Source organism: Oncorhynchus gorbuscha, linkage group LG10, assembly GCF_021184085.1.
Source record: "Oncorhynchus gorbuscha isolate QuinsamMale2020 ecotype Even-year linkage group LG10, OgorEven_v1.0, whole genome shotgun sequence".
Lineage (NCBI taxonomy): Eukaryota > Metazoa > Chordata > Actinopteri > Salmoniformes > Salmonidae > Oncorhynchus > Oncorhynchus gorbuscha.
Genome location: NC_060182.1, coordinates 46,106,777 through 46,118,995, shown reverse-complemented (window position 1 = coordinate 46,118,995; position 12,219 = coordinate 46,106,777). Strand labels below are relative to the sequence as shown.

The 12,219-nt window shown below is 43.3% G+C and overlaps 1 protein-coding gene across 1 annotated transcript; it reads right to left on the bottom strand.

Annotated features, from left to right (window-relative positions):
- Window positions 1-2,768: 2,768 nt before the first annotated feature.
- On the bottom strand, window positions 2,769-9,441 carry si:ch73-70k4.1 (translation initiation factor IF-2). Its single transcript, XM_046366284.1, has 4 exons — window positions 9,232-9,441; window positions 8,801-8,948; window positions 6,254-6,987; window positions 2,769-3,778 (listed from the first exon to the last, which is right to left on the bottom strand). The coding sequence occupies exons 1-4, from the start codon at window positions 9,372-9,374 to the stop codon at window positions 3,706-3,708; spliced, it is 1,098 nt and encodes a 365-aa protein (XP_046222240.1). The 5' UTR covers window positions 9,375-9,441; the 3' UTR covers window positions 2,769-3,705.
- Window positions 9,442-12,219: the final 2,778 nt, after the last annotated feature.

The following is a 12,219-nucleotide window of genomic DNA, read 5'->3' as shown; positions in this document are numbered from 1 at the left end:
GTTGGATGAGAGCGAGAGGGAAAAGGATACAAGGCAGTGGTCGGAGACTTGGAGGGGAGTTGCAATGAGGTTAGTGGAAGAACAGCATCTAGTAAAGATGAGGTCGAGCGTATTGCCTGCCTTGTGAGTAGGGGGGAAGGTGAGAGGGTGAGGTCAAAAGAGGAGAGGAGTGGAAAGAAGGAGGCAGAGAGGAAAGAGTCAAAGGTAGACGTGGGGAGGTTAAAGTCGCCCAGAACTGTGAGAGGTGAGCCGTCCTCAGGAAAGGAGCTTATCAAGGCATCAAGCTCATTGATGAACTCTCCGAGGGAACCTGGAGGGCGATAAATGATAAGGATGTTAAGCTTGAAAGGGCTAGTAACTGTGACAGCATGGAATTCAAAGGAGGCGATAGACAGATGGGTAAGGGGAGAAAGAGAGAATGACCACTTGGGAGAGATGAGGATCCCGGTGCCACCACCCCGCTGACCAGACGCTCTCGGGGTGTGCGAGAACACGTGGGCGGACGAAGAGAGAGCAGTAGGAGTAGCAGTGTTGTCTGTGGTGATCCATGTTTCCGTCAGTGCCAAGAAGTCGAGGGACTGGAGGGAGGCATAGGCTGAGATGAACTCTGCCTTGTTGACCGCAGATTGGCAGTTCCAGAGGCTACCGGAGACCTGGAAATCCACGTGGGTCGTGCGCGCTGGGACCACCAGAGTAGGGTGGCCGCGGCCACGCGGTGTGGAGCGTTTGTATGGTCTGTGCAGAGAGGAGAGAACAGGGATAAACAGACACATAGTTGACAGGCTACAGAAGAGGCTACGCTAATGCAAAGGAGATTGGAATGACAAGTGGACTACACGTCTCGAATGTTCAGAAAGTTAAGCTACGTAGCAAGAATCTTATTGACTAAAATGATTAAAATGATACAGTACTGCTGAAGTAGGCCAGCTGGCAGTGGGTGCGTTGTTGACACTACACTAATCAAGTCGTTCCGTTGAGTGTAATAGTTTCTGCAGTGTTGCTATTCGGGGGCTAGCTGGCTAGCTAGCAGTGTTGTTTACGTTACGTTAAAAGAACGACAATAGCTGGCTAGCGAACCTAGAAAATCGCTCTAGACTACACAATTATCTTTGATACAAAGACGGCTATGTAGCTAGCTATGTAGCTAGCTACGATCAAACAAATCAAACCGTTGTACTGTAATGAAATGAAGTGAAAATGTGATACTACCTGTGAATGCGACCGGGTTGTTGAGTTCTATACAGAAGACGTTGGCTAGCGTTGGCTAGCTAGCAGAGTCACCTACGTTAAGGACGACAAATAGCTGGCTAGCTAACCTCGGTAAATTAAGATAATCACTCTAAGACTACACACTCTAAACCTAAACAACACAATTATCTTGGATACGATGATACAAAGACAGCAAAGACAGCTATGTAGCTAGCTAACACTACACTAATCAAGTCGTTCAGTTGAGTGTAATAGTTTCTCCAGTGCAGCTAATCAGTGGACGTTAGCTAGCTGGCTAGTGAAGACTACGTTAGGACGGCGAAATACGATAATTACGCAATTATCTTTGATACAAAGACGGCTATGTAGCTAGCTGAGAAGAAATTGCTAAGATTAGACAAATCAAACCGTTGTGCTATAATGAAATATAATGAAAAAGTTATACTACCCGCGGGAGCGAAGTGCAGATGCGACCACTCGCTCCAACCGGATTGAAATCCTTGATGAAAACCTGTTCCGGAGCGCTCAGGACTGGGGCGAAGGTTCAGCTTCCAAAAGGACAACGACTGTAAGCACATAGCCAAGACAACTCAGGAGTGGCTTCGGCACAAGTCTCTGAATGTCCTCGAATGGCCCAGCCAGAGCCCGGACTTGAACCCGATCGAACATCTCTCGAGAGACCTAAAATTAGCTGTGTAGCGATGCTCCCGATCCAACCTGACAGAGCTTGAGAGTATCTGCAGAGAAGAATGAGAGAAACTCCCCAAATAAAGGTATGGCAAGTTTGGAGCATAACACCTAAGACTCGAGGCTGTCATTGCTGCCAAAGGTGCTTCAACGAAGTGCTGAGTAAAGGGTCTGAATAGTTATGTAAATAAGATCCGTTTTTTATTTGTAACATTTGCAAAAATTTCTAGACCTGTTTTTGCTTTGTCATTATGGGGTATTGTGTAAAGACTGATGGAAAAAGAAAACATTTAAACCATTTTAGAATATGGCTATAACTTAATGTGGAAAAAGTGAAGGGGTCTGAATACTTTCCAAATGCACTGTATGCATATCTATATTCCCAGTAATGTGAATTCCATAGATTAGGGCCTAATTTATTTATTTGAATTGATTGATTTCCTTATATGAACTGGAACTCAGTAAAATCTTTGAAAATGTTGCCTTTATATTTTTGTTCAGTGTAATAACTTCACCATGCTCAAAGGGATATTCAATGTCTGCATTTATCCATCCACCAATAGGTGTCCTTCTTTGCGAGGTATTGGAAATCCTCCCTGGTCCTTGTGGTTGAATCTGTGTTTGAAATTCACTGCTCGACTGAGGGACCTGACAGATAAGTGTTTAATTTGATTTGTGTGTGTGGGGTACAGAGATGGGGTCGTCATTTAAAAATCTAATTAAACACTTTTTTGCACACAAAGTGAGTCCATGCAAGTTAAGTTACTTGTTAAGCACATTTTTACTCTTGAACTTATTTAGGCTTGAATAATTATTGACTGAAGACATTTCAGATTTTCATTAATTTGTCAAATAAAATAAACAAACAGAATTCCAGTTATGGGGTATTGTGACATTATGGGATGTTGAGTGTAGGCCAGTGACAACAAATCTCAATTGAATCCATTTTAAATTCAGGCTGTAACACAAAATGTGGAAAAGGTAAAGGGGTGTGAAGACTTTCTGAAGGCAGTATTTACAGGATCTCTCTGCTTAGGCTACCATGGCGCCATGGCAACTACTTCTACTAACTACTACAGGGTACACTTCCTGCTTTGCTCCTCGCTTTGGCCACCAGTCCACCCATTATACGTTTGTTGACTTGAATGGGGACGCCCATTCTGTTCATTCTATTTCTATGGCAGCATATGCAGTTAGGAGCAGAGGAGAGAACAAAATGTGTATCTGAATGAAGCAATATGGGACCCATCAGAGATTGTTTCCAACCATAGTGATGGGAAGTGGTACACCTCATAAATGCTTAGTGGCAGGTGTGCCCTCTATCCATCTCTATGATTCCAACCTTGTAGTGCATGATGATAGGTTAGTGGGAAGGGGCGGAGGTGGGACAGTAAGTCAGTAAATCTTACAAAGGGTAAAGTTGGGTTTTTGCTCCAGCCAACAGTAACACAAGATTCTACAAATTAAACCCATGACTGAAGACTAGATGATCAGTAGAATGACATACTGTGTTTTACCGTTGTCTGCACCCACCGTCCATCACAGGGGGACAGACACCACTGGACACCACGACCAACTAGCCAAACAACAGGGTGAGCTGAGTGAAACTAACTCCTCATTAGAGCACACTGTAGCAAAACATTTTGTGACGGATGGCAAAAACAAGCATTTCCGATAGCACCTCCCCAATTCAGTCCATTTTCTTCTGTTTTGTGCCTAGTGAACACAACCCAAATGTGGTACAACAGCCAGCTGGCTGTCCTTCCAGACCTCCATCCATCCTTGGTGTCAGAAGAAGACTGTGTACTATCACCAGGTCATGTCGAGGGTCATCTCCGACAGACACTTGGCCAGGTGGCTGTCACAGTCCATCTGAGTGAACCTGGAGAGATGGATGGACAGCATTTCAGTCATTTGTCTTTTATCAACCCAGGTGGTTCAAATCTCTTTCCACAGGAGAAATCTGTCCTAAGAAGGCAGCAATCAAATATTTCTTACAGAAAAAAAAAGTAACAATTCGAGGCCTACTTTAAAACGTCAGTCTATAATCATAACCGCCAATGTAGTACCTTCAATGATCACAACATTCATCGCATGTATTGTATCGATATGATGCTCAAGCTCGACACAACTGTTGACTGCACTGAAAGTGCACTGAATCTGGATGGATGGGTGTGTGGATGGAACAGACATCTTTTCAGTGTCTCTTCTTGAGCTTCAGTGCTTTCAGCTTATTAACTTCAGATTGCTACTGCTGCTCTCCTGCTGGGCCCGCTCGCACAGTGTGTGTCTCATGTACTTTTTACTTGCCCTGTTTTAAAGGCCTACTGAGATTTACTCTCAGTATCTCTCGCTCCCTCTCATTCTCCCTCTCGATCACTCTTTCTGCATCTCTCTATGTCATTTTGCTGGAGGGTAATGCGCGGGCAGAGTCCTCTCCAGGAGAGAGAGACTGAGAAAGAAGAAACTGGAGCAGAGTTATTTTGCTCCAAATCATGTACTTTCTAAAAAGCCTTGTCACCCGTACCCTCCTGCACTCATGCACACTAAACACACACACACGACGGATAAATGCCGTTACAGAGAAAAAGCTCTTCATATTTCTAAACGAGAGATAAAGAGACCCCTCTCTCTTCCCCCTTCTAGGTCACTCTCCTCTTCCTTCTATCTCTCCATACAGAGGAAGCCATTGTTCCTGCTAGTCCAGCCAAGAGAGAGAGAGAGAGAGAGATAGTTGGGAGGGGAGTACAGCGGGGTTGTGTGGCCGAGCCAAGGTACACAGAGCTGGCTAGGGGAGCAGACCATGATGCGGGGCCAGACCCAGGCCAGGCCCTGGCCAACACAAAGGCCGGTCTGTTCAGAAAGAGAGTAAAACGAGAGCGAGAGGGATCCAGCTCTCGTACCACTGGCCCTGAGCCCTGCTTTTTAGCCCCGTCATTCATTCACTCCTCCTCTACCTCACTTAAAACAGCCTGGCTTTTTTGACCCATTTCAATTAATGATTTACTGTGTACTTTTCTTCAACCCACTTCCTTTCCACTGTTTACATGCAAACCCAGCATGGTCCGCTATGCAATCAAGGATGTAACATTTTAAAATTCTGTCTAGGATGTATATCCTAGAGCTACATTTTTAAATGCCCTGCATATGTGAAAGAATGGAATCCATACAGTCAATGGTTATACCTTGGATTTGTCAGACACCAAGGTTTTACCTCTGCAGAAGAGCAGCCAACTACCATTGAATTTGAGTATGTAGGAAGGAAAGTAGTTTAAGGCAGCAGGCATATGGGAAAGGGAGAGAGCAGATGAGTGTGCTGAATACAGAGTAGAGGTCGACCGATTATGATTTTTCAATACCGATTATTGGAGGACCAAAAAGGCCAATACCGATTAATCTGACGTTTTTTTTTTTTTTTTTTTGTAATAATGGCAATTACAACAATACTGAATTAACACTTGTTTTAACTTAATATAATACATATAATACATAATACAAAATATATTTAGCCTCAAAAATAATGAAACATGTTCAATTTGTTTTAAATAATGTAAAAACAAAGTGTTGGAGAAGAAAGTAAAAGTGTAAGAAAGCTAACGTTTAAGTTCCTTACTCAGAACATGAGAACATATGAAAGCTGGTGGTTCCTTTTAATACATGAGTCTTCAATATTCCCAGGTAAGAGGTTTTAGGTTGTAGTTATAGGACTATTTCTCTATATACCATTTGTATTTCATTAACCTTTGACTATTAGATGTTCTTATAGATACTTTAGAATGTTTACACGCCTGCTTCTGCCTACCACCGCTCAGTTAGATACTTAGATACTTGTATGCTCAGTCAGATTATACGCAACGCATGACACGCTAGATAATATCTAGTAATATCATCAACCATGTGTAGTTAACTAGTGATTATGATTGATTGTTTTTTATAAGATAAGTTTAATGCTAGCTAGCAACTTACCTTGGCCTACTGCATTCGCGTAACAGGCAGTCTCCTTGTGGAGTGTAACAAGAGGCAGGTCGTTATTGTGTTGGACTAGTTAACTGTAAGGTTGAAAGATTGGATCCCCCGAGCTGACAAGGTGAAAATCTGTCGTTCTGCCCCTGAACGAGGCAGTTAACCCACCGTTCCGAGGCCGTCATTGAAAATAAGAATGTATTCTTAACTGACTTGCCTAGTTAAATGAGGATATAAAGATTAAATAAAGGTGTCAAAAAAAAACAATCGGCAAAATCGGTGTCAAAATTATGAATTATGAAAACTCGAAATCGGCACTAATTAATCGGCCATTCCGATTAATCGGTCGACCTCTAATACAGAGAGGTTGAAGAGCCAGGCAGCCCTAACTTACCCAGCTGGAAACGGCACCAGGCACATGGGGCAGCTCTGCATTGCCCTTCCTCCTCCTCCTTTGCCAGACAACCCTTCCTCCCTTTTCTCCCCCTCCGCCTCCTCCATGGGAGCAGCAGTGAAGCTGTCAGAGGTAGAGGATGTGGCATCCACCTGGTTTGCAGGTAGCTGCAGCCTCTTCATCCCCCTCTTCTCGCCTTCCTCTCCTCCTTCTCCACCCTTTCTTGCTTCTGCTGGTAATGATGATCCTCCGTTCCCTGCTCTGATGAATAGCTGAGGAATAGAGGGGTGACTCTCCTTCTCTCCTCCTGGTCGCTTGGCTGTAGGGTGGGGTCTGTTTTGCCCTCCTTCCCCTCGTTTTGTGTCCTTTCTGGATGACACTCCCCCTCCACTCCATGGGCCTCCCCTTCCGTAGCTAGAAGGCACTTGGGCTCCCAGACTTGGTGGTCTGGGGCGGCCAGTACCACTACTACTGGTCCCCTCTCCGGGCCCCTCGAGACAGGGAGCAGACTTCGAAGGAGGGCCATTGATGGTGGATGTTGTCTGACTAGTCTGTACTGGGACTGGGAGGAGAGTCTTTTCCAGCCCAGGAGAAGGATTGAGAGGAGAGTCTGGGGTGGAACAGTGTGGGGCCGTGGGAGTACTCAGAGGAGAGGAGGTAGAGGAGGGCAAGGGAGTCATGTCCTCACTGACGCTACACCATCTCCATTCAATCTGCTGGTCTACATTAGAGCTCTGAAACACAGAGAAAGACAGAGAGAGAGAGAAAGAAAGGGGGAAATGTGTGGGGGGGGGGGTGGGTTTGACAGAAAGAAAGGAGAGAGGCAGAAAGAGAGGGTGAGTGAAATGATAGGGAGACGAGAGCAATAGAAAGGAGGGAGAATGGGAAGGAGAGAGCCAGAGAGTGGGGGGCATGAGTAACTTTGTCCCCATCAAGCAGGGCCCTTGAGATCCTCTCAAATGTGACTAAGTCTAATGTGTCCAAATACGTAATAAGGAAGGACTGGGAGTGTTAAAAGAAAAAGTGACGCTAGCCTTGGAGTTGCTAGCCCAGCGGCACATCACACATCATTTCATCCAGTCTTTCGTCTGGGCCATATGTCTGTCACATAGGGGCTTAGCTTGCTACTTTAGTTGGTAGCTAGCAGGGCTTTTCTAAGAGAAGCCCACTGGAGTCAATTATTCAGCAAATGCAAGGTTGCATCAGTTACCTGTCAAAGTGATTGGTTCATGTGGCGTGCGTGGCCCAGAACTGCCACTGTCTGACCGGAGCTCAGAGATCCAGCGTCAGCCAGCAGGCTATAGCCGTCTGGGAGGTCAACAGTGACCACCATTTTAGTCAGCTCAGCAGTACTCAACGACACATTGTTTTTCTCCTCTACTGGTCTAGTGCAGAGTGCTGTTCAAAAACAGCTATTGTATGTGGGAGAAATGTCAATTTTCTGAGATATTCCCTGTTTAGTCCTGCATGGTACAAGGTGGAATCGGCACAACAGTGGTGGTTGAGAGTTGAGAAATCGTCGCTAACCAGGTTTTCATCCAACCTTTTTATGTGAGTAAAGTATAAGCCGGATAAAAAAATGTCACGACAGGCCTGATAGAAACCTATTAGTAAACTGTCCAAATGGGAGAGGAGGGCAAGGGAGTAATGTCCTTACTGAGGCTACATCATCTCCATTCACTCTGCTGGCAAGCTGATCACTTCAATTAGCAATGTTAGCAAGCTCATCTGGCTAACTACAATCTTATTGGTTGAAGAATTGTTCTGACTTCAAAAGCACTTGAACACAATCATGGTTGGACTTTTGACTTCCCATGAGCACGTGAAGCCAGCATAAATTAGGCTACAGATGAAATAACTTATGATGAACTTCACAGAGCGGTGAAACTGCAGTGATGAGCTTGATGCTCCTTTCCAATAAATATTGAGGGTCTTATTCTGGTGACATGATGATGACGCTTGGCTGCCATTTGACAGATCAAAATAGTCTCGCTCTTATACATAATAATCTCAACGTAGACTAGACAATCCGAACACTCTACCAGCATTGTATCTGCGAGCTGTTAGCTAGAGCACAGGTGCCAAGTCCAGAGTAGGCACATATGCTATTTAACACAACTGTTTTTGTGACAAAACTACAGGCACATTTGAAAATGCAATGGAAACACATTGAAATGTATATTTTTATTCTAAGCTAAAAAAGTACATTTGACGTGCACTTCGTCAAGCATTGTTTTTTTTTTAATCCACAAGTCAGTTTGATGGAAACACCACAGGTGGGGAAAATGCACATTTCTTTATGTACATTTTTATTTTTGCATGAAAATCTGTCTCCAATTGGAGGGAGAATTAGCTACTTATTTTGGGATTGCTAACTTTGTAAATAAAAGCTTTTGCTCAAGCCATACAACACGTTACATTAATAAAGGTCTAGATTTAAGGCAATGACCAGTTGATTAGTACAATCTATTACTGATTGGTAGAAACAAAGTCCTGCGCCAACACAACTATTGAGATGCATCCACACTCTTGGGATGGCTAACTGACCAGTGTGGAGGCTGTTGGAAGGTCAGGGACTGGGTCCCAGGGGTGAGCGTCAAGACAGGGAAGAGCAGAGCTCAGAGTCAGGGCCCATAGACTCTCAACTGCAGCCAGGTCACCGCTGGACCACCACGTCTCTGAAGGGACCACAGGTCTACAGAACACAGAAATATGACTAGTAAAGAAAACACGAGCAATTATGTTTCTTAATTTAATATGGACTTGTCTATGAGAACCAACCACTATCTATTTGAAATTAAGACAATGCATTGCAATCAAGGAAGACACGATCTTCTTGTCACCACAGCACAGACTAATTTTTGAAGCTAATGTTCAATCTCTGTATCAGTTATACATATTCTGTATTGCAATATAAACAAGAGTAAATCGTGATTAGGGGGGAGCTAGACAGATGGCTAACGTGACTGCTCGCATACCTCGTTAAACGCAAGCTTTTAATCGATGCACTGGAACTTTCGTTGTTCTTTATCAGCGTGTTCCTGGAAAATATATCAGTTAGAGGCTCCTCGATAGACAATTTCTTTCTTTTTAGTTTTGACTTTGGGCATTTCTCAGCCATATCTCTCTAGTCTGCCACAGTTATACTTTTCGCGGCATTGACCGAACAGCACAGACTTCCGTGTTTGTGTGATGACGTCAGTGCGCAGGCACACTCGCCGGGTGAAACATGCAAGTAGGTCTCCGACACCGGATAAAAAGTCGCAGATTGAAAGTTATTTGGAACATTGTATCCATCCGGCAAACTCGATGGTTCAAATGTTCATTTATTGAGAAATTGCACTAAGCTATTTACCAGGAAAGCTTGCTCCTCAACACAAATAAAGTGAACCAATTTGCTTTCCAGAATACTAACCAACATATTGCATTCACAATATCGGCCACTGGGAAATGTACATTTATAATTTTTATATCAACTCCAATTAGTTACAGTTTTTGAACTTTCTGCAATTGTATAGTTCATATGCTTCTCTCTTGATGTCATTCCTAGGTTTATAAAAGATGTTGTTGTTATTTGTACAATAACTAGGATCATTTTTACTTTACAATGATATACAGGAAAAAGCTATATGCTTTTAATTCTTCCTGACTTTATTATTGTACCACACTGTAGTCAGCGGTGTAGGTCACTAAGGGTCAATGCAAGGGTTGAGTTATGCAATGGCCACTGTAGCCTGTTATTATACTGTCATCCTAGAACACAGAACTAGGTGGTGGAAAGTTGAAGTCATAATAGTGGGACTTTCTAAGCTAAGCTTTGAGACAAAAGCGAGGACGAACAGAAAGAACAGCTATGGGGGTTATATAATGGAAAAGACAAGGAAAAAAGCTTAAAGGATGGAAGGAAAAGAAAAGCGAGAGGAGGGAACAGGGAAAAATAACACTATGGGAAAACCTGCCACTTTGAAAATAGGTGAGGACAATTTTGAAACAGTGCCCCAGAAGATGAGAATTCCAGAGGGCTAGATTGCTGACATGGGTAGTCCTTTACCGCAGAGGGAAAAGCACAAACGCAGACCCGGGCAAGGCAGGTTGTGGATGCCTGCCTGCAGTGTTACACTGGGAAAAGCGACCAGGCGCCTGGAAAGAAAGGTTATGTCATTTAGGAGTTGTGATCCTGTTGTGTGCCATCGCCATGGATACAGGAAGGAAGACGGGGGAAATAAAAATAGCAGAACCAACTGACCATCCAGGCTCACAAAAGCAGGCTCATCCAAAAGAACAGAGAGGAGCCGAAGAGAGAGGGAGAGTGGGGGGGGCTCAAAAGAGAGGAGAAGGACTTGATGTATTATGAATCATTGAAAAGAGGAAAGATGTTCGCCGCTCACTCTCTCTCAACTGTCTCTCAGGCTTGGCCTCGAGTGGCTCAGCAGCTGTAAAAAATATATATACAGTATCAGTCAAAAGTTTGGACACATTTACTCATTCCAGGGTTTTTCTTTATTTTACTATTTTCTACATTGTAGAATAATAGTGAATACATCAAAACTATTACATAACATATATGGAATCATGTAGTAACCAAAAAAGTGTTAAACTGATCAAAATATATTTTATATTTGAGATTTTTCAAAGTAACCACCCTTTGCCTTGATGACAGTTTTGCACACTTTTGGCATTCTCTCAACCAGCTTCATGAGGTAGTTACCTGGAATGCATTTCAATTAACAGGTGTGCCTTGTTAAAAGTTAATTTGTGGAATTTCTTTCCTTCTTAATGCATTTGAGCCAATCAGTTGTGTTGTGATAAGGTAGGGGGTATACAGAAGGTAGCCCTATTTGGTAAAAGATCAAGTGTATATTATGGCAAGAACAGCTCAAATAAACAAAGAGAAACGACAGTCCATCGTTACTTTAAGACATGATGGTCAGTCAATCCGGGAAAATGTCAAGAACTTTTAAAGTTTCTTCAAGTGCAGTCGCAAAAACCATCAAGCGCTATGATGAAACTCGCTCTCATGAGGACCGCCACAGGAAATTGAAGACCCAGAGTTACCTCTGCTGTAGAGGACAAGTTCATTAGTTACCAACCTCAGAAATTGCAGCCCAAAGAAATGCTTCTCTGTAACATACACATCTCAACATCAACTGTTATGCACACTCAGAGACTGCGTGAATCAGGCCTTCATGGTCGAATTGCTGCAAAGAAACCACTATTAAAGGACACCAATGGGAAGAATAGACTTACTTAGGCCAAGAAACAGAAGCAATGTACATTAGACCAGTGGAAATCTGTTCATTGGTCTGATGAGTCCAAATTTGAGATTATTTGGTTCCAACGATGTGTCTTTGTGAGATGCAGAGTAGGTGAACGGATGATCTCTGCATATGTGGTTCCCACAGTGAAACATGGAGGTGTGATAGTGTGGGGCTGCTTTGCTGGTGACACTGTCAATTATTTATTTAGAATTCAACACGCACTTAACCACCATGGCTACCACAGCATTCTGCAGCGATACGCCATCCCATCTGGTTTGCGCTAGTGGGACGATCATTTGTTTTTCAACAGGATAATGACCCTCCAAGCTGTGTAAGAGCTATTTAACCAAGAAGGAGAGTGATGGAGTGTTGCATCAGATGACCTGGCCTCCACAATCACCTGACCTCAAACCAACTGAGATGGTTTGGGATTAGTTGGACCGCAGAGTGAAGGAAAAGCAGCCAACAAGTGCTCAGCTTATGTGGGAACTCCTTCAAGACTGTTGGAAAAGCATTCCAGGTGAAGCTGATTGAGAGAATGCCATGAGTGTGCAAAGCGTTCATTAAGGCAAAGGGTGGCTACTTTGAAGAATCTAAAATCTAATTATATTTAGATTTGTTTAACACTTTTTTGGGTTATTACATGATTATTTCAAAGTTTTGATGTCTTCACTATTATTCTACAATGTAGAAAATTGTAAAAAAATA

Bases quoted from the DNA above. Each gene is read 5' to 3' on its own strand.
- si:ch73-70k4.1 (XM_046366284.1), bottom strand. From the start codon at position 9,374: ATGGCTGAGAAATGCCCAAAGTCAAAACTAAAAAGAAAGAAATTGTCT. The intron at 8,949-9,231 runs GTATGCGAGCAG...TGTGTTCTGTAG, and splicing joins AAAAGCTTGCGTTTAACGAG to ACCTGTGGTCCCTTCAGAGA. The intron at 3,779-6,253 runs GTAAGTTAGGGC...CCATCTCTCCAG, and splicing joins CTGGTGCCGTTTCCAGCTGG to GTTCACTCAGATGGACTGTG.